Here is a 23,442-nt window from a genome sequence, read left to right as displayed (position 1 = left end):
ATGAGAAGAAACCCAGCAGCTGAGCCTGCTGCCCTCATTCTGCTTATCCTGCACTACTGAGACACAGCAGGGAAAAAGTGACCCAGAAGGGCAGCCAAGGACTTTCTCGCTTCCAGGACAATCCCTTCTGGTATAGAGGCGTGACAGAGCTGCTCTACCAGACCCAGGGCTATCACGGCAGCTTGCAGCAGAAAGCAGAGCAGCTTCCCAGCTTCTGGAAGCTATGTCAAGGGTTAGGCCATCCAGGGACTGAAACTACAGTCAGAAAATGAAATGAAGGTTTCCTCCTGCCTCAAGGGTGAATTGCATGCATCAGAGACTCCAGCTCTGTTTCCTAACCTGGCATTTCAGTAGGAAAGGGATCTGCTCTAATGACTTGTGTTTTCTTCCTTTGTAATTTAAACTCACTCAAAAGAAGAACAGTGGGAACTAGTTTTCTTTTCCTTTGTGTTGCTTGCTCAGGCATTTGGGCTTCATTTATACCAGGAAATAGGCCTGGGACCCTGGCTGAAGCACTGGGATGGGACTATCGAGATGGTCTGTTAGCACTCTCCCTGCCATAGTGCTGGCTCCTGCCAACCAGCAGCCCCCAGAGACTTCCCAGGGACAGCGCTGGGGACAGCTGTGCTTGAGACTGCTCCCAGATGGCAGTTTGGGCATCACCAGTTTGTGCTGGGAGGAAGAAAGCTGAGATACAAGGACATGGGCACTGTCATGTCCTTGGCGTCAGGCCACATCAGGATCTTTGAATTTTTTTGTTTAGCTAGAGAGTCCTTGGCACATGCAAGGAAACTGCCTGCACTGTCCTGCTGGAGACAGATTTCTAAACGGACAGGAGAGAAACACAGAAGTGGAAAAACAAGCTGGTTCTCTAAAACCTGAAATTCACAAAATCAAGTAAGAAAAAGAGGATCGTGGCTTGGCAGAATTTTTACAAAATTACACTGTCTTGTCTACTTCACATTTTATATTGTTCTTTGTTTTACATAGGTTCCCTTGAAAATTAAAACTTGGCATAACTTTAAAAAAGCTGAAGTACTTGACATGAAGATCAAAACAGCAAAAGCATTGGACTTTGACTTTTATACCTGGTTATATAAGGGTCATGAGTAGTCATGCAAGCATAGATGTATGTGGATTCTGGTACTTTTTCCAGTCAAACAGGCATATATTACTGAAAGATACCAAAGACTGAGCAGATCTAGGTTATACCCTAAAGGTAAAATCAGGGAGAGGGTTCAGGTTCAGTGTTCGTATTGGTAAATGTAAATTAACGCACACAGAAAGGAATTGTCAGGACTCCAAGACTGCAGTCTTCTGAACAGAAATACAACCAGTTAGAGAAAAATCCCTCAGTAACCTCAACTATACCATAATGCACAGCAGAAAATAAATTCTGAAAATATCCCATATTGTCCTTTTGGAACATTGCTCAGTTTTAGTCACCCATCCCTCAAGCTATCTAGTGGAAACAGAAGCAGCGCAGTGACAAATCAATACATTAAAAGGGGCAGAGAGGAGAGAGATTTCAGTGAGCTGTACTGCGCAGACAGGAAAAGAGATGAATAGAGGAAACAATAAGATTTTGTAAATTAGTAAAAGTGATACAGATGATGATACCTTTTTCTGTTTCACTAGGAAGACTACCATTTCTGGAAGGTAAGAAATATGTTTGTAATAAAGATAAGGAGACAAAATAAAGAACATTTCAAAATCTTGTCTTGTTAACCTCTGGTGCCCTCTGACATGTAGTAGCATTGAAACCTGGAGTTCAGCTTTATTCTGAGAAGGATTTGCTACTCCTAGTAACAAGGAGGAGAATTCAGATAAAACTCTTCCACTGGGTGAAATTAATTAGTCAGACATTAGAGAGTCTTTCGTAACTTCCTCTGAAGCTGCTGGCATAGATGACGCTGGAGATAGAGCTAGATATTCACCAGTGCGGCAATACCTGTATTCAGAAAGGAAAATAAGAGCTGCCAGGACTATGTTCTCTGAAAATTAGTTCCTTTTTAAAATCTAAATTGGGAATCTAAGTTAATTGTACGGAGTAAATGTAGGGGGGAAAAAGGCCTAAGTCATTCTATATGCCATTTATTCATTCTGAAAGAAATTCTAGCTAGCCACTTACACAGGCTGTTTGGGACTCATTTTACTGTTGCTCATGAAAGCCTTTTGGTATGTAGCTATAGATGTGCTCACATTTAAGCTCCTGAAGTCAATGCAGCAGTTTGTATGGATGCTACTGACCTGACCTTGGAGAGTCTCAGCATGAAAACCTGCTCACTTTATGCTAGAGCAACATAGAAGCGGTAGTGGTACTAATGATGCAATGAATGGGGGGAAAAGAAAGAAACATGGGGTGGGAAGAAAGAAACACTAAGAACCCATTTTTAGTTTCAAATGACCAAGAATCTTAAATTTACAGCTCTTTGAAATTCTTGCAAGGAATATACCTGACTAGAATCCCTGGATATTAAGCTGTCACTTGTAATTTTGGTTTTGGGTCAGATCAGAATTACTAGGGAGATATTTTTAATGTACTATGCTGGACACAGAAAAATCAATTACTATGCCTTTCATTTTCAATTCCAATCTTAAAAGAATAAACTGTGGATCTGCTCTGCTCTACACACTTTTCCCATGATGAAATCAGATATTTTTCCTCTGTTAGAAAGAAATTTCAAATTGCCAAAATAAAAGGGGAGTGTCTGTTACATATGTACTTGAAAAAAGTGTGAATGTGAGGAGGGGGAGAAGGAACGGGAGGGAGCACGGGAAGAAGAAGAGGGAGAGAAGAGAGAGAAAAGGGGGAAGGGGAAGGAAAAGAAAAAGGAGAAAACAGGAAATGCCACAAACAAAATAGAATCATCACTAAACTCAATTAAAATTGTAATCTTTCATGTTCAGGGAGCGAACTGGAAGAATATGAGCTGAATTGTGTGTTTCTTTTCTAAAGCATATGAATGAATCATGTTCCTGAGTGTATTATTTAGTACTTATCTGAGAAGGGCTTGGTGCCAGTAAATTCTGAATCATAACAGCTTACACGGATTAGCAGCAGTTCCAAAGAAAATACAGAAATCATTTGAAATATTTAAACATTTTCAGTTCCTGCTTTGCAAGCAGAGCTAGGTAAATAAAGGACATGATCTGTATGATCGAATAGGGCTAAGTAAAACTGTTTAAGTGGAAGGGACCAGAGCCCATCCGCTTCACCCCTTGCAGTCTTGCACAGCCACTTGTGCTCCTCCAGGACAGGCCGGCGGTAGAGCCAGGCTGTGGTCCAGCCTGCCCCAGTCAGAGTCAGAAAGACCGCAAGAGTTCAGCAGCAGCAGTGTTTTCTCCCCCTAATCTGTATTCTTCTCTGGGGGACCGCTACGCTGTCACCACATATTCACTATGCGGTTGTGCCTGGTTCGATACAACCACATCTCTGGTTTTGGCCAGGTTACTGTGTTTAATCAAACTTGCACTGTACCTAACAAGGCTTGGCATCCAGTCCATAATGCACAGTGATTTTTAACGGAGCAGCAAGAACGAACTGATTACCATACATCTTGGTCACAAAAGAGAGCTGGGAGCATGCAAATCAACAGTAAATCACTGCAACAGCTACATCGTTTGGTCTGTCACAAACAGAGGTGCTACACAATCATGTGCAAAAACCCGACATTAAAATTCACTCACTATCTTTAATTACAGCTCTTAGTCACCTTAGGGGAGCTGGAATCTGCTGAATACTGAGAAATAGATACTGTCATGTAATTGGGTTTCAAGAATATGAGGGAATGCCTGTCTCACCTGCGAGGCAAATAGTTAATGAAGCAGGGGAATACAAATTCCCTGAAGCTAACCACCGAAAGGCATCAACTCATGAAATAACTAACAAAGCCAAATCCAGGTACAATGGATTTAAACTTCCCCTTGTTAACATTAAAAGAACTGCAAAAGAAGCTCTGCAGGGTAAAAATATCAAGTGAAGTCAGAAATTCCTAGACTGGGGAAAAGTAAATACCCACAGGAAAAAAATCATCAGAGCTTGAGAGAGGAGTAGGTTAAGCAAAATGAAATGGCAGCGAGACGTATCACTTGCTGGAAGGATACCCTAATAAAATGGCATACTCAGGAAGGTGAGACAAAATGTCAAGCTTCCCTGCAAGATGACAAATAAATTCCAATGACCTGATTTATACCTACATGAATGACCCAATTCAGTAAAATGTATCTTGAAAAAGAAATGGGACTTTATAACTGGGAATAAACTAGGGAAGGGGATGCTGCAAGGGGCTACAGAGTTATAGAATCATAGAATCATAGAATCATTGAGGTTGGAAAAGACCTCTAAGATCATCGAGTCCAACCGTCAACCCAACACCACCAGGCCCACTAAACCATGTCCCTAAGCGCCTCATCTACACGTCTTTTCAATACCTCCAGGGATGGGGACTCAACCACTTCCCTGGGCAGCCTGTTCCAATGTTTCACCACTCTTTCAGTAAAGAAATTTTTCCTTACATCCAATCTAAACCTCCCCTGCCGCAACTTGAGGCCATTTCCTCTCATCCTATCGCTTGTTACTTCGGAGAAGAGACCGACACCCACCTCGCGACAACCTCCTTTCAGGTAGCTGTAGAGAGCGATGAGGTCTCCCCTCAGCCTCCTTTTCTGCAGGCTAAACAACCCCAGTTTCCTCAGCCGCTCCTCATCAGACTTGTTCTCCAGACCCCTCACCAGCCTCGTTGCCCTTCTCTGGACACGCTCCAGCACCTTGATGTCCTTCTTGTAGTGAGGGGCCCAAAACTGAACACAGTATTCGAGGTGCGGCCTCACCAGTGCCGAGTACAGGGGCACGATCACTTCCCTACTCCTGCTGGCCACACTATTTCTGATACAGGCCAGGATGCCATTGGCCTTCTTGGCCACCTGGGCACACTGCCAGCTCATGTTCAGCCGGCTGTCGACCAACGCCCCCAGGTCCTTCTCTGCTGGGCAGCTTTCCAGCCACTCTTCCCCAAGCCTGTAGCGCTGCATGGGGTTGTTGTGGCCGAAGTGCAGGACCCGGCACTTGTCCTTGTTGAACCTCATACAGTTGGCCTGGGCCCATCGATCCAGCCTGTCCAGGTCCCTCTGCAGAGCCTTCCTACCCTCAAGCAGATCAACACTCCCGCCCAACTTGGTGTCGTCTGCAAACTTACTGAGGGTGCACTCGATCCCCTCATCCAGATCATCAATAAAGATATTGAACAAGACCGGCCCCAAAACTGAGCCCTGGGGAGCACCGCTCGTGACTGGCCGCCAACTGGATGTAACTCCATTCACCACAACTCTCTGGGCCCGGCCGTCCAGCCAGTTTTTTACCCAGCGCAGAGTACCCCTGTCTAAGCCGTGAGCCGCCAGCTTCTCTAGGAGAATGCTGTGGGAGACAGTGTCAAAGGCCTTGCTGAAGTCCAGGTAGACCACATCCACAGCCCTTCCCTCATCCACTAGGCGGGTCACCTGGTCATAGAAGGAGATCAGGTTGGTCAAGCAGGACCTGCCCTTCATGAATCCGTGCTGGCTAGGCCGGATCCCCTGGTTGTCCCAAGAAGTTATATTTAACTTCTCAAACCAGGCAGTTTCCAGACAGTCCTATGTATTTCAGGGGGTTGCACATATGTCCCTCTAACTTCCAAAACCTTAAGTCTATAGTGAATTGGCATATCTGTGGGATCATATATGGAAAACTGTACCGTCACTGAAAAGGTCATTCTCACACAGACTGTAGTCTCAGATGTTTAAGATTTGACATGACTTGAAGACGACACCGCAGGCAGCAGGCTGAATTCAATCATGTAAGGTGTAGATCGTGAAGAACCCCAAACGGAACAGTGGTGGGGCTCTGCCCTCTTGAAACACAAGTGTGGCTTTCAAGTTTCAGGGTGTACTGCACTAAGCAACCACAAGAACAAAAGCTTTGCTACATATGCACATAATTTTGTCCTTTTTTACAAATTACAGTGGAAAGGGTTGGTCAGAGACCTTCCTCTGCAACAATTTTCTATCAGAAAATGTCTATCTATAAGGGGTGTGCTGGGAAGAGGGGAATACAGGACTGCGTTGGCATATGTATGCAGGGAGGTGCTGGGAGAGGAATTTCTCATCAAAGGCTCTCAAGATACAAATGAGCTTTCTAGGATGAGCAGGATAAAACCGTTATAGAGATTATATTGTAATTTAATATGACCAAATAAGCTGTTGATGTAATTTTACCAAACCCAAAATGACATTAAGTCAAAATGAAGAACACTATCAAAACAAGTTAGAGCAAAATTGTAAGTGAAATATACTGATGACTAAACATTCAGCTAGGCATCACTGAATATGCAGGAGGAAATGGGCTACTACCCTCTGTTCATCTGCTGATTTGGAATCTCTGATCAAGGTTAATTTCACAGTAATTTGTCGGGGATAGTAAATTAGTAAACGGAACCTAATTCACAAGAATTACCTAGCTTTAACTGAGAGCAGTTTGACCCACAAACATCCTTTTAAGGTCGACTCAGGCAAAAGGTGTCCACTTTCTGTAAAGGAGGAAACTTGCATGAGAAGATTTAGAACATGGTGTTCATTTACCCCACAGATGGGTTTCCAAATGGGAATAATTTGCTTCTCAGATATATGCTAATATAATGGGAGTGGATGACTAGAACAATTACATCCTTAACAATGCAAGGAGGAAATTCACGCTCCTGAAATTCTGGAAATGGTTGTGTTGACTAAAGATGTACCAGATCAGTATCAGATGGCATCACATAAATTGCTATATCCTTTATTTATGCTTATTTACTTATTAATATTTATTTACACAGATGTCTAGTCTCTACAGCAGTAGGTGGTATGCCATTTCACATAAAGTTTGTAGGGTTTTATACTTCAAGTCATTCTCTTCAGAAAGAAATGCTGACAGAGAAATTCCAACAGTACCAGTCTGCACAGTCCCGGAGAAGTGTCAACTACTGCACAGAACAAAGCTCTTCCTCAGAGGAGATTTCAAGCTGAATTGAGAAATAGTAAAGACCACATAGAAAAGCCATGCAGAAGGTTCAGATTTTCATGTATCTACCAGCTGACAGAATGCAGCAGAGGTCTCTGAAAAGCATGTGGAGGAAGCAGTGGTTTTGCCAAGAAACTTGGAAGGGACTGCTCGTGACTGATACACTGACATAGGAACTGAGTTTCTGGAAGAAGAGGCAGCATAAAGAAGACACAAAGATGAAAACTTGGTAAGGGAAAAGGCAGAGCTGTAAGAATTGACAGTATCTGCCCAGATAAAGGGCCTGCAGATATATACATATATATACAGCTATACACACACACACATATATGTATGTATGTATGTACACATGCAAAAGAAACTGTTATGAAGTCACCTTCCCAACACAGTTGTACTAGACTCATTCTGCTGTACTGATTCTTGGGATAAAAAGTGGTGATTGTAGAAACGCCTGTGTGGCAGCAGTCTGCAAATACAGGTTCTGCAAAGGCAAATACTAAATATGTGTATGTATATACTATGTAATTGTGCCAGCCTAGGTCCTCAACAGTTAAATCCAAGGATTTTCAGCCCAGTTTGGTGATTACAAGTACTGCCAATTCCTTTTTCCCAGTGCAGTTCTAGTCCTGGGTTATCCAAACACTTCAGAATATGCTTAACCACACCTGGGCTTATTGATAAACATAAGCTACAAGTTTTTCTGTATAGGTTACTGTTTTTCTATTTTTCTTCTGTTGTATGTCTATGCAAATTTGGTCTATTAAAGCACTATATAAAAAGATTCGTGTATTTTCCCCCACGGTTTTTAAACTTGTTTAGATATGCTAATCAGCTTTTTTGTTTAACAGCCTCCAGAAAGGTTGTTTCTGTAATTAAAGTGATAAAGAGAGATGCTTAATAATTAAGCATATTTTTATTTATTGATCTGCATGGGTAGATTAAATTTTAACATCTATAGCTCTATGTAGGGATTTCATGAAATATTTAATGTCGCATATAGTGCCAGTTATTCTAGGCATCATTCTTTCACCCCAGTTTTAATGAACTACTATTATACTACTATCTCAACCAAAGCAAGTTTCTGTTCTTCTCCTTGTGTCTGGCAAAATTACCTCAAGGTATTGAATTCAGATCCCTCCAGCCAAGGTAACTCTCTGAGTCTTCATCCACAAACCCAGATACAGCTTCAGGATGAATGACCTGATAAGTAATTCTTGGGGATGAGGCTCTGATTAATAAAGCAGACTGCAAGGTGTAAACTCTGGGATCTCTTTTCCACTTAAAGCCTCAATCCAAACCACAGCATTTAAGTACGTACTGATCTTTGTATTTGGGACCAATCGCACTGATTTATATATGACTTCCGTAACATGTACTGCATTATACATACCTTGTCCTCTTTCGCCTCCCTAACTGCCCTCTGCTGGGTACCTCAGGAAATGTGTTTCTGGGACAGATGGACCTTTCACCTGACTTCGTTTTTTCCCTTCTTAGATCTACACTGAAAGGGATGTGCTGGACTGGGAACCCTGGTCTTTTTATTTTCTCCTTTCATTTTTTCCCTTCTTAATTTTCAAGCGCACTTTATTGCATGAGGGAAGGAAGGTTTTATATACGGTTTTCAATCAATCAGAGTGAATGCACTCACTCAGGCCTAAAATACTGAAGAAGAAATCATAAAGAGGAATTTTTGCATCTAGTCAGCTACTGCTGCAATTCATTGATTGCAGAAGCTAATGTTGAAACTCAGACTGACTTCAGGACTTTCATACCTTTTGTGGAATGTGGCCCAGTTTTTAAATTTTTACTCTTAAGTATTTTACAGAGCTCTACACATAAATAATTTCTGCACTTTGCAGGAATAATGTACTCTTTGCTCATTAGTGGCCTTTGGGGAGGTTGCTAGACAAGTGTGTTTTACACAAGCAGTTTATTTGTTAACATATGATCTCAGCGTGAATGTCCATTTTAAGGAGCTACTTGAGTATTTAGAGTTAAGGAGGCTATTTGCCTAACTGAAAAAGGACATTAGTGTCAGGAAACAGATAGAATTTATCTTCGATGTGTTTCAAGGGCTCTTGGAAAAAAAAAAAAATCTGCAATATCTTTAAGAGTGAATAAACAGACAGAGATTTAAAATAATTAAGAACTAATTTTTAAAATAGATTTTGAATACAAATAAAATGACCAATTTTATGACATCATTTTACAAAACTATGTGGTCAAACACATGGAATCATGAGTTGAGTGCATAGATCAGAATGGGCATGGCCCATCAAAAATGGGAAGTTCCACAAATATCCAACGCAACAAATGCTTAAAAGTATTTGATAAAATACATCTAACCTTTGTCTTTTTCAATGTTTGAGTATTGATTTGACCACACAAAAGCTGATTCTCACATGTTTGTGAGCACTTTTTATTAATCCAGTGAAGAACTCTGAATGTATGCACAAATATAAAACTATGTGTAAAAATTAATCATAAAGATCTTCCATGTATATGGGAGGCACTGAACGTTTGGGTGTGGGACGAACAATTAACAATAAAGTTCAAATTCAGTAAAACTCTTAACTCCATCCTAGTGCCATCTATATTTTGCATAATACTTCAGTGTTTGCTTGAGTCAGACTGAATACAATGGGATGAGATAATAAGCTCTAGTGTCTTGCTCAATCAGAACAGAGGTTTTAATGCAAAGATAAATATTTAATGTAATATAATGAGATTCTTAATAAGCAGAAGAGAAAGGAAAGCTACTAACTGCAGAAATCAGATTTCAAACTGAGGAGCAGATTTGCAAGTCCTGTCATGGGTTTCACTTGCTATATCATCATTAAAACCTGTAATAATGTAAGATCATTTAGGAAGTATTTCAGCCTTTAGCATCGTGTGCATGTAACAGCATTTATCCTTACAAACAAGCTACTTACAGCCCCATTCCAACCCTTTTTCCTTTGCCAGACAGCTACACTGCAGAATGAAAGATGAGCTACACTCACGGCTAGTTGGTTGTATTCCAGCACTGGTAAAACAAATCATTAAGATCAAAGGACCAGCCATTTTAATAAACCGTGTACACTATTGTTATTCTGACTTACGGCTTTGCTTTGCAGAGAGGGAAGCTATAAAACAGCATAAAAGAGAAATGAATTTTTTTACTGCATGGTTAAGTGTTAACCATATATATTATACATATATATGTATATATAATACATATATATTATATGCATACCTATATATTTATACACAGGAGTAAAACTCTAGTTGTACATACATACATACGTGTGTGTGTCTAGGTGTATAGCTCTAGGTTCTTACGCGAGAGGTTCACAGCACACCTGCACCTATCTTGGGAAAAGTACTTCTTTTATCTATAGATAATAGTTCTCACGGATGTTTCCAGATTATAATAACGGAAACAGACTTGTCAACGTGTACGTATATGTGCTGAGGACACATCTCAGTACTATTTGGGTGCTGGTTCTCGCCTACGCAAGGCAGCTGTGTTGCGCTATGTGGCTCGCAGGCGCAGTCTCCCCACCGTTATTGAGATGGTACATCCTCCTGCAGAGCACGGGAGCTCCTCCCTGTCCACATGCCTCAGCTTCCTTTTGATGGAAGCCAGGATGTGTGAAGGGGAAGGGAGAAGAGGTAGGTCAGGTCCTGACTTGCAGTCAGGACATGGCCCGACCTTATGTTGGGACACAGACGAAAGGAAACTTTCCCTGATTCCCCAGTTTAGCCATAGGCTTCTCTGCCTTACAAAGCAGTGTTGTCCCATGCTGAGCAGGGGGCAGTTTTGTGATACAAATGAAAAATATTTGGGGAACAGTTGCCATGGGGAACAGGAGACATTCAAAATTATTACTATATAACTTAGAGTTTCATGGCTTTTATAAGATTCTGGTTCACAGGTCTGATATTTCAACTGATGAATGACTTTTTCTTTCCTCATATCTGGGTATTCAACCAGCAAAGACACCTGCCATCTATCCTTTGAAAATAGCATTCTCTTGAAGGGGTCTCCACCAGGCTCCAAAACAAAGGGGTGGCCAAAACCATTGGTCAGAGTTGGTTAAGGTTAGAAGTCCTACGCCAGCCATAGTGCACACAGAGCTAGGGATAACCTCATCTGCCTTAAGTACACTTGCTAACTCACTGTTCAAAACATGTAGAGGGAATATACGCACATTTGGTAGTGATCAACTGATTTTTCAGGATCCTGGCTAGGCTGATATTGCTGGTCATCAGAAACCACTTGATTTGACTTCTGATCCAGAGAACTTGATACTGAAATTACTGAGGTAAAGAGTAAATATGGAATGATACAGAAGCAGGTCCTTTTAATATTAAACACTTCAGTGCCCAATGATATTTCACCATTTTCATCTGTTTCTCTATGCTACAAAAAGGTGGAGTAGATTTGCTCAATTTCAAGGTAAAAGTATACCAGTGATATAATTCTTTATATAAAAGAAAGCTTGTGAAAATGTTTAAATGGAAATATATATTTCTTATTGCTTTGTGAGGTCATTTTTAAACATCCATGAGTCATTTCTCTTAAAATAAATTCTTCTCCATGGAGCTGTCTGCTTATTTTACCAAAGATTTTCATAAGTTTTTAATGTGTTTTCCCCCTTCCGGTATTTCAAACTACATTTTAAAGCCTAATTCCTTAAAACTAATGAATGCTTCTCCTTCCTTTATGATCCATTGCTGCTGTTGCTTAGCCACTGATTATATCACATAGAAACTTTATCTCCTCTCTTATGACAAATGTTGTTATAGCCTGAAACAATTCCACCATACAGATAAAGTATTAAGTCTTTTGTGCAGGTGAACAGCTCTTCCATTTCCCATACCATTACCAGATTGGCCTATTCCTACAGGACTGCAACGCTTCTACCATCAGGATAATAATCAAAGTCTATTTCCCATTCTCTGAATATTGCTGATGAAAGAATGAATCTTATTCTTTCATGCTTAACTATGCAGAATGGCACTATTCATTTAACTGTTTCAGGAATCTCTGAACCATACAGATAAATGGGCTTTTGGATGAACAGGGATTATTCCACTGTATCAAGGGATGAGGGGCAGCACTTAATTTGGAGCATTAATTACTTAGGGATACATTATGTTAGGCTGATATGTACAGAAACCTAGATTATGAGAAGATTTGGCTTGATCGACAGAGGTAACTAGAGTATATAAGAGAAAATTTTGGATTTTGAGTGTAGTCTCTCTCTATATTACTTGCCAATCCAATTCCTCCCAATTTACAAATAAATTTGAATGTTTCTAATTACAGAACTATTTTAAGTAATAGCCATAGGCTTTTCTTTTCTTTTTTTTTTTTTACAAATGTAAAAAAGCAGTCTTTTGGTACATAAGTGTAGCAAAAGTACTTAGCATTCAACAGTTGCGCTACTGGAATGCAAAAAACATTGCACACAACAGATTTTACTTTATTCCAACTATTCTTTCATTTTATGTAAATACATTAATCCTGAGACCCAAAGAAAACCACTCCATTTTCCTTGGTTTGGATTGAAATCAGCCAGTTCTGCCTATTTGAGATAATCAATGGGTACAAACTATAAAACTTCAGGTCAGAGCACTGTCATCTTTGTGGGCTCATATTTTAACCTTACTAAAGACATGCCCCTATGCAAATGATGACACTCTGGCTCTAAACAGCCCTTAGGTTCAGCAGGTCCCTCTCTTTTCACTTCTGGCTGATCTTAACCTGGAAACAGAAATCCTGCTCCAGTACTTGAAGCACAACTGAGCTCACTGGACCAGTTATGGATCTGTGCCACATTTCGGATTTTTAACTGAATTTGAAACTCTTTTTTTTAAAGTGTATATACAGAAGATTTGCTTTATAGGTCGTTATATGCTCACACATCTCAAGGCTGCAACTAAATACAAGAAGAACTCCTATACAGAACCTGTAGATTATTTTGTGTGAAGGTTTTGCTCCTCCTAATTTCTTCTCTTCTTTAGAGAAATTATAAGTTTTCATTTCCAGTTTGCTGGATTCAAAACATGCAAGTATAAAGAAAAGGTCCTCACTTGACATTTTGATCAGAAAGCATTGACCGTGTTGAATCAACTTGCCCATGGAAACGTATTTATAGTGTCACAACTTGAGAGCGTGTATAGGTCAAACAGATGCCAGAAAGGTGACGTTTCCCTGAAAAATGAAATTCTGGCTTTTGTTCAGCCCTAGTCCATAGCTCATACAACCTTAGTTGTGCTGATTAGCATCAATAGGCATTTTCTGCAGTACAATAGAACTAAATGATGCTGATGATTTCATTTAAAAAATGACTGGCCATTATTTTTCGTACTGATTGGAATATGCTATATTGAGAGGAGAATCCTGATTTGGGATTAATATCTCCATACAGGAGGGCCTGTGCCACTTAACTATTTCATTTTCTTAAAAAATACACCTTAAGTGATAAAATAAAAAAATCTGTGTGCATAAACCAGCCCTTTTTATTCCTTTCCCTATTTTGACAGATATTTACCCACTGAATTATTGCTGGTAATTATTAAATTACTGGATAATCACTGAGGAATTATCAGCTCACTTACAATAAAATATTAATTTTCTCAGACTCGTTGACTAAGTTTGACCATCAAATTCTTACAGAAATTGTATCAGGGCAGTATTTTCCTCATTCTTCTTTGAGAAGACGTTTCACTACCATGCAAATGGAAGTGTCTCTGAGCAGGCTAATTGGTATATGCGACATGTAACATGCAAACCACAGTATTAAGTCACTCCACAATTTATACAGAAAGTATAATTCAAATCTGACTGGAAATAGCATTGTTTTTTTGAGATCTGGCATTTACATATGGCAAAGTGGTGGGTGGATGTCTATTACATGTGCAAAGATTAGAAAGAATAATTGTGTAAGATACTATGCCTCACCAACAAAGAAAGAACATTTAAAGGAAATGCACTTGGTAATTACATTAATAATGGGCAATTAATTTGATAGAAGCAGGCAGCCTATTTGAAAGCAACAGAAGTACATAATGTAATCAAAGCATATTTGGCCCAATTACTTGCGTTTGTTTATCTATTTGAAGGCATGTTGTATGCACACATGATCACTATCTTTTAATATTTATTTTAGAAGAGACTGTAATACTCAGCAGGCCAGGAGAACACTGACAAAGACCATACATTTACTTCTAAGAATAGACATGGCCACTAAGCAGTTTAGGCAACTACAAATTCAGTTTCAAACACAAAATCTCGGGAACACTTTTCTGTAGCACAGGACAGAACCAGATTCCTAAGCCTATCAGAAAGGATGCTATCAGCATCTGCAAAACAGGCTTCAAGTTTAACACAAATGAAAAATCCACTCAAACATGCAATTTTGGCATGTGAATACAAACTTGAAACTTAACACACATACCTGCCAAACAGCCAAGAACCGGGCCTTTCATTACTGTGAAGCTAATCTAAACCCACTGTGACTCTCAAAAGCGTGTTAAGGTACACTAATCTTTCTGACACGCAGTCATTTCTCTTAAGTGACTAAACATGGAGCTACTGCAGCCGGCAGCAGGCAGTCATTGATTTCACACTGTGAAAACACTTTCTAAAGACAACTCTGTTAGCAAATGTGGTTATTTACCTGTCATAGTCTTGGCAAATCTCCCCAACAGCTACCAATGCTTTCAAGTACTCATTGGGTTGATAGGGGTGGATGTAGTGCAGTGAGCAGCTGTTCCTAGGATCACCATTTGATGCAGTGAAATCTATAGCTACCTGGAAAAGAAGAAAAGTCAATGTGTTGTGGAGCTCTTCTGGGCACAAGTATACCTACACCAACCATGTATCTTTACCAGAAACACTTTTCTGCAGAGATTGCAGCCTTAAAGCAAAGGTCATTTTACAGCATACTTCATCAAATTTGAATTAGGATAGTATTGATAAGTATGTCTAAAACTAAATGACAGCTTATAAAATAAGAGATAATAAAACTAAAATGGCATGATTAGGAAAAAAATGAACTGCTTTATTATTCTATGTGGAAAATTATGTTCTAATACAGATGAATCAAATTTACTATCTCTAGGTTCTCATACTTAATTAAATTATTCCAGCTCAGGTGATGTTCAGGACATAAAAGCTGTGCAGCAAAAATGTCCTGAGAGAGTTAAAAGTCCTACTAAAAATAGAAATTAAAACTCCAGTTAGGGATATTTCTTAGCTATTTTAAACCTTACTGTGGCTGTAGTAATAGTAGTAGATACTGCCTGTCTGGTATTTTTTATCTTCAAAACATCTAAGCATTAAATAATTAACCTTTCCAATTTCACAGATGATAGCAAGCTTAAAGGTGAGCTGCAGGGTAAAAATAAAGCTTGAACCCTGCACAGATTTTTGTGTTGAAAGGGCTTAGAGAAGATTGTGGGAAGCATTCAACACAAAAGGAAATATTAATGAATCCTCTTAAAATCCATTTCTCCCTTTTAAAATGCTCTTTATACTTCTCGCTGAAGATATACTCTGGCATGCATCTTCCTGTGATATGACTGTCATGGACCAGAAAGCCCTCTTCTGAATTTTTGATGCTGCTTTCTAGAAATTCCTAAAAGGAGCAACAAGAAACCCAGGGGGTCTCATAGAGGGAACAAAGCCATTTATAACCTTCCTTATGATTTTGTCCAATGACCTCTTCCTCCAAAAAAACCCTTATACGTGGATCTTCAACAGATACAAATGCACAGAGTTCAATTTTCAGTTTTACTGTGCAGTTGGCAAGTAAGGGCCTTGCTGAAGGCTGCAAAAAGAACTCTGAAGTCCCAGCTTGCCTCTGCGAATGTGCAGCTTCCCCAGCTGGAGCCTCTGCTTGGCACAGGGAAGACTATTTTACGCAGCTATAAAATGAAAATGAAACATGACATTTTCATTCTCCCTTAAAAAAACAACACAGCCCTCCTGAAACTTATTTTGTGTTGCTAAAAATCATACTGGGTCTACCCAAGATGGCTTTTCCCCACCATTTCTGATTTTCCACCTCTAACTCTTGGCTGAAGAAAAATATTTTTCACTGGGCTCTAGTTAGCTTGGAAATCCCTTCATCGCCTTGATCAACTATGAACCCCCCGCACCTCTCCACATTTCAGTCAGGAGATATGAGCTTGATTTGGCTTGCAAATAAAGTAATCTTTCACCTCCACTTCCCTACTCACTGTTCATGCACTGAAGCAGTGAGTCCGTTTTCCACATAGATCTTTTTCTGAAAAGGATAGCTTGATTTAACTTGAATAAATTAATGGGATACCGCTAATGTTCTCACTTGTATGCATATATGTAACTGAGGAAGAAAGAAACACTAGTGGTTTGTGAAACCTAAGGTAAGTCCATAGATACTTGTATGGATTAGCTTAGTTTTAGGACACTTATTTTTAAAAAATCTTAGCCAAGGTGTGCATATTTTCTTAAAAAGATGTATATTTTCTCTGATATTAATTTAACTTCAGGGTTTTTGTTCTGATTATAGAAAGTGCAAACATTTCACTGTATGATAGCGAAACAGGGCATTCCTGTAAAATTGTTAAAAGCGGGTGTTTTCACCAATAACCCCAAAACAGGCATTAATGAGGCTGGAGCAACACACCTGACAAAACTGGACAAATCTTCCTTTGTGTCTGTTAACCATGGCTAAATGCTTTTTAACTGAAAACAAGAGCACAGTGTAGGAATAAGCAGTGGGTTTAATGAGCTTGGAAAAAAGTCTGTGGCCAGTGTTTGGGAAAGAAAAAAACCCTCCCCAAAACAAGCTTCCTTTTTAGAAATGGTCCTTGTAGTAGAGATCTGCTGATAAGCAAAAAATATCCTAATTTCCTATGATGAAGCCTTTATGAATATTTGTACTCGCATGCACCGTACTTGACTTGATCCAAATCTCTGATTGCTGAGGGGAGGACTTTTAAGAAAGATGTTCGCTGTTACTTGCCACGATTCCAAAATAACAACGCAGAGCTCTGCTCTTTTAGCATTACCCGGCAGTACCAAGATCTTGTGCAAATAAGTAGGATAAGGATTTGTAAAACTAACACATCACAGAAGCTAGGCTAATATCACAACTGAGCTAATCTTGTGGGCAGCAAGTAGGAATCTTTCTTACAGTGCATACATTTGGTTTTTATCAGTGTATCTTTAAATGTATCAGTTCCAATGTGCCAGTCATCTTCCCACAGCTAAATGAGAACATAACATAGCAATAACTACACTCCTAGTACTTTTCTTCCTCAGCCTTGTAAAAGGGCGATTTTCATTGCACTGAAAACATCCTACATAGCTTGGACCTCCTGCTAGATCTGTCAGCAATGAATTGGCCTGTCCAATACCATGACCTGCCTAAGAGAGAATCTGTCCAATATATCTTTCTATTACACTTCCTTTTATGCATGTTACACATCCTTTCTGCTGTATTTCCTAAAGTGATGAAAACGTCTTCTGACTACAGACCCATTTGCACTGCCAACTTCTGAACATTTCTTCTGCGACAGGGAACACTGTCTGATAAGAGATACAGCGTTTTGCAATAAGCAGTGCATAAAAGTAGCAAACTGGAATCAGCACTATTGATCTCTGTAGATGAAAGCTTCTTAATAAACGGTTGTAAAGTACAGGAAAAGTTTACTTTTGTTTTTCAGAGACTAACTACAAACTATGTTCCTACAATAGATGTACAAAGTATCCCAAGAACACATAGCATGATGTTACCAAAGCTTTCATTAGTGCCTTAAATTAGCAGGTACATCATACTACAGCTTTTTGTTATCAAATGTATGCTTAGCATCCCAGTTTCCCTCCCTCAGCAAGCGCCCTTTCAAATCACAGTTGTATCGTACTGCCTGTACACAGCATGAACTCAATAGAAATGTCATTAATATTAAAACAACAACAATACATGTACCAGGAGAGTTTCAAACAATTCCAGATCCATTCCAGTTAAAAGAAATGGAAATCTGGGAAGGTGGAAGGAATAGGCCTCCTTTATTTCAGTGGTCCGAATTAACCAGATTAGGACTATGTGAAAAGGAGATTATAAGATGTGTGCAGAAAGCAAGGGAGCATTGAGTATCTCCCCCGTAGGCTGCACCTTTTTGCTTCAGTGCCCACTGGAGAACCTCTGATACGTTTCTGGAAACGGCAACACATCTCACAACCAGTCTGTGCTACCAGCACTGGGCACTGGTGCAACTGAGGTAGGAGGAAGTAAAATATGCAGGCAGCCAGCTTGTGACGATCTTGAAGTAGAACCACCAGGTTATGAATGAACAGGGCTATAGGCACAGAGACATCCACAACAGCTTCCCCTGAGTCCATGTAGGTTGAAAACTGATAGTGATGAGTTTACACAGTTCTTTAGCTGGTGGATTTACCATTGAGGCCAGCAGCAATTCAGGGATCTCTGCAGTTCACAGTATAATGGATCTTTCATTTCCTTTACGTCCTCACTGCCTGTCCTTGCAGATGAGTTTACCTAAACTTCCTATTATCAATGGTTTTGTTTCATTTCAGCAAAATGAAATATTAAAATAGTAAAATATAGTAGAAGCAATACTATCAGTCAGATATATCAAGAAATCCATTTTAACACAGCAGTTTTCAACTTGTGGTTCACAGCCTACTAAATAGGAAATCTGCGAGAAGTAAATAAAAGGGCAGCAAACCGCCATGACCCTTCAGTGTGCTGTGGAAGGACTTGCTCTTCCATTGGAAAACATTTAGGAGGAATCAAAAAAAGTTTGAAAAGTGCAGCTATAACATAATAATGTGTATATCCCTAGACACTTTCTAATGGTTACAACGCTCCTGTGCTTGTGCTAGACTTGTGGGAAATGCATATTAACCAGTCTTCGCTTGTGCTTAAGCACTTGCCCTGGTTAGAAAATATTACTTGAAAATGTTGCTGTCTTTCTGCTAATGACCTCATTGAACACATTTGATAATTGAGTTCTTCCAGTCATATTTTTAGGGAGGAAATGTCAGGAAAGAGAAATTAAAGGGGTTTCTAGGGATTGGCGAGTTTCAGATTTGGAGGAGAAATGGGCATTGCAGGCACGTGGGGATAACAGAAAAAGAAGCTGGGTAAGGCGGAGAGGTAATTACACAGGATGCTTTGCTTGAGAGAAGACAACTGTAAAGATCTTTGTATACTACAGTAGGTATTTCCTTCAAAACCAGAAACAGGGTCCTCAGTTCTGGGTGTTATCCAACGAATTTGCGAGGTGTACCGGCGAAGTGCATGTTTTACACCTCAAAAAGCTGATTCATACACAAGATGGCAATCCACTACTGTCTAGGGCTGCTGCTGTTGCTGGAACTTTCTGTTGGGACAAAAAAAATCTTTCTTTTTTTGTTAAATCTTTTGGAAAATGAAGGCTTGTCTGGAAAAAGTGAAATGGAACATTTCAGTAGCATCCAATGTCTGATACTTGATACCTGGGAGCAGAAACAGGGCAGGGTGCTACAGGAAAATAAAAGATCTCCAGAAGGAGAATATTACCCTGGAGCATTAGATCTTATCCTTGTAACTGGCATGAAATTAGAAGTCACATAAACCAGACTGGAACTGAACCATAATCTGCATTCCTATGCTGTGGGAAATACTGATATATTATTTTATTTTGCTTTATTTCCCAGATTCAAAATTAAAAAAAATTTTAAAAAAAGAAAAAAATAGATCAAAACCACAAAGCATTGAATGTTTCTAAAAATGATTATTTGGAAATGCAAAATATTGTATTTCTGTTTATGGAGAGCTCTGCAAATCATTTTATCCCCTGTTCCTTGAACTGAGTAGCTTCTGAATTCTCTCTAAGTTACAACTTTGTCCCCCTGTAGTGCCATCTTACTGCTGTAGTTACGGCCGAGGTACAAACATCAGCATTTGCCCTAGCATTTATGCCAGACTGACAGAGAGAGGCCCCTGGCTGGACTATCTCTCTGCCTGTGACTTTCTGTATGGCACCAGTAGAGGGGAAACAACTTGCTTTAATGGAGGACTCATTCTGGAAATGAAGACTAGCCCATAGGATTGATGAACAGGACAGCTAACGCTTAAGTAGCTAAAGGCAGGTGAGATGAAATCCTCCCCCTGTGACACAGTCCCAGCAAGTGAATTTATTTGAAATCCTTGTGAACAAACTGAGGCTCAAAAGCCAAAGGCCAGTCAGGGTTGTCACAGGAGCTGATTCAGTTCTCCAGCTTTTGGGACTGGGTGTAGCTCAGATGGAATTGGTGGGACTACACCAGCTTAGCTTCTCACCCCTGTATGAAGTTGTCTTTACTTTTTGCAACGTGACTGTCATTGCTGCAAAACATAAAAGTAAACCAGTATGTGCAAGAAAAACCTTACTGCATTAGCACAATTTTCCAGGCTTAATACATTTTGCAAGAAGACCTTAATAATTTACCAAGGAATGACATGTAAGAATAATTTCTCTGTGAAAGTAATGAATCAGTATCTAAGGGGATTCCCTTTCTTTAAAACAAGTTAGAGAACTAAGACACTTACTGTAAACTGTATTTGGCAGCCTCCCATGATATAATCTAAGAAAGAATGCATCTTGTGGATCTGCAGACAAGAAAGCAAGACATTCAAATTAGCTGTGTACTGTTAAAACATCAGAGAACTGCCTGAAAAAAGTAAACTGGAAGGAGGGAAGGGACCAACTGAAAATAAGGTAAAGGAAGAAAGTTTTAAATATAGTTTGAGACAGAAACAAAAATGTAAAAAGAGAAAATATCAAAATTCTAAAACTACAGAAAGGAAAATTCACAACAAAAGTAGAACCAAGGTCTGTTCTTTCTCAGTGGGAAGTCAATGGAAATTTTGCTATTGGTTTAGGAGGAACAAGAGCAATTTTGTAGAAATGATGGAAGGATTAGAAGGGAAACACACAAAAGATCAACTGGCCAGCCTGTAGGTGTAAGAGTTTAGTACTGCCTACTCCATTGCACAACAGCAGAGATAGGGCAAGAGAAATGAAAAAGGAGAGTTGGAGGACAGTCAGCTTACTTTTGGGGTTCAAGTCCTTGTCTTTACTTTTTGTAGTGGATCAGTTTCCATTGCTATTCTACAGGCAGTTCCACTTTGCTGTCTACATTTCCAAACACCATTAAAATATATCACTGAGAGCTTAGTAAAGAAACAGCCAAAGAGCAAAACATGTATTTACCTTGCACTGGTTAAGGATAACAATGCCTGAGTTCTTGTAATTCTTCTTCTTTGCTTTGTACTTGGGGTTAATGCATTCCCATTGTACCTGTGAAAAATAGCAGTCACTGCTTGAAGGAAAATTTATGTACAAATTGAATAATTAACAAAAATGGCACTCTCTGGTTTCCACAGTTGACTAACTCCTATCAAATAATGGTGCACACAGAAGAAAAAATGAAAACTGTTAACTATGCAGAGAATGATCTTAACAGAAAAAGGCCCAGGACAAACATCTGTCTTCAAACATATATGTGTAGACACAGCACTGAGAGAGATATCCAGATATGTGTGTTGTCGTCTTCCAGTCTTGTAGGTTCAGGTGTTACATGAGCAAGATTGAGAATCTTCTGAGATCATTTAAGAGGAGAAAAAAAGAGGGAACTTAATACAAATGAAAATACTGGGGGGAGCAACCCGATGTATTGTGTTAACTACAAAACTGCCTACACAGTAACACTGGTGTTTTGTATTAAACTCATGATTGGAGAAATTCTGATCAGAGATCAGCTCATTCTCTCTTGAAATAGAGCAATAGTTTCTCCTTTAAGTCTGATAGTAAAATGAAAAGTTAAGAAAATCACTAAAAAGCGCACAAAGATGTAGTTAACTAATTACTGATATATTTGAAAATTATCCCTAAGAATATATTAAAACCCTTTTTTGAAAATGTTCTGATTAGTTTTATTTACTAACAGTCAATTTTACAGCAAAATAGTCCTATCTTGTTACTGAAATACGTTGTCTTGTTCCCACCATAACATCTCCTGGAGTCTTACTGATTTCCACTTCAAATGTTCTGCCCTCCTCTGGTTTCAGGCAGATTGATAAGGCCAAGCTTTCAGACTCTGACCTCTAGTGACTACATATTATTCATGCCTCTTACTGCAGGACTAAAATATATGTTTGCACATGCAAGTATCTACTGGCATTTGTAAATCCAGATTTGTATAGGTAATGTGTTATTAAATATGGTTAAGAACTTTACTATTTTCTTTCAGGGCGTGGTTTTCAAGCGCTGGGAGAAAACATGTGAGCTGCTAATGTTATGTTGGGTAACATAAAGAATATATCTCCAAAGGGAACCAGGATGGTCTATTATCTAAAAATCACTATTATGACATTTTGAAATGAAACCTATCTGTCTTAAGTGTTACAATACTTTGTCTATAGTGAAGACCTTCATATGGGATCCATCTGAGCAAACTGTTTGGGCATGTAAAATCATTTTTACCTTATGAACAGCCCCAGCCATGTCATCGAGCTTCAAACCATTGCCTAACAGCAGTTATTTGGATGTCTCTGAAGTATTTCAAACTTAGAGCTTTTGTCAAATGTCAAAAAAGGGAAGGCAAAACATGTGGCTTTGGAGCAATATGAGAGCTTTTCTGCACAAGAGAGGAGGAGTATTTTCATCACTGTGTTACTGGAGACAGGTGACAGAGTGAAGAATGGGAAAAGACAAAAAAATGTTCCAACTGCAGGAAGCAGATCTGCTTGCTCTCCCAGTTAGCCTACAGCTCAATTATTTGTCTTGTGAAATGAATTTTCCAGCTGAGAAGACAGGCAGACACAGGCCCACACATTCAGGGGAAATCCTCCATAAACATTTTTTCTCTACTCAAGAGAAGCAGTCAGGCTTAAGAAATAAAAGCCCTTCTCTCCAAGTAAAGAGAGCGTTCTGTGCCACAACGCCAGAGTGCAATAAGCTCATATTTGGGAAAGCAATCTGACAGCGAGGCAAAAGCACTGCCCACTCGCATCTTGATACGTTGCTGTCTGGCAAAATGGTTTAGCATACAGTTGTCTCCAAACTTATTGGAAGCATTCCTACAGAGAAATTGTGCTGGCTGTATACGATAAAGAAACTATAATATATCGAATAGAGAGAAAAAATAGGAGTCAGGATTTGTGTTCCTCCCTTTGACACTGAACTACACTGGAGAGACCTCGTTGCTTTCCCCTGAACGTCCAAGGTGCACTTCCTTAATTTTATCATCCTCCAACACGAACACTTTTCAATGTGTATGTTTAAACAAGGCCTGACCTCTATGAACCCTTACACTATGCACACAATTCCTCTCCTTGGGAAAAGGATTATTTAAGCCTGATAAACTTTATGTTCATGTA

At 39.5% G+C, this 23,442-nt stretch overlaps 1 protein-coding gene across 5 annotated transcripts in view; it reads right to left on the bottom strand.

Annotated features, from left to right (window-relative positions):
- The window catches only part of CPNE4 (copine 4), a 281,266-nt gene that overhangs the window by 28,488 nt on the left and 229,336 nt on the right, over positions 1–23,442 (bottom strand). For all 5 annotated transcript variants that reach the window (XM_076331064.1, XM_076331065.1, XM_076331063.1 and 2 more), the window contains 3 exons: positions 21,275–21,361; positions 20,611–20,670; positions 14,707–14,840 (listed from right to left, as the gene is read on the bottom strand). In XM_076331064.1, the coding sequence (XP_076187179.1) occupies positions 14,707–14,840; positions 20,611–20,670; positions 21,275–21,361 (281 nt within the window). The remainder of the gene's footprint in view (positions 1–14,706; positions 14,841–20,610; positions 20,671–21,274; positions 21,362–23,442) is intronic.

Source organism: Aptenodytes patagonicus, chromosome 2 (genome assembly GCF_965638725.1).
Source record: "Aptenodytes patagonicus chromosome 2, bAptPat1.pri.cur, whole genome shotgun sequence".
Taxonomy (NCBI): domain Eukaryota; kingdom Metazoa; phylum Chordata; class Aves; order Sphenisciformes; family Spheniscidae; genus Aptenodytes; species Aptenodytes patagonicus.
Note: the sequence above shows the minus strand (reverse complement) of the source record. Positions and strands in the feature narration are given on the sequence as shown.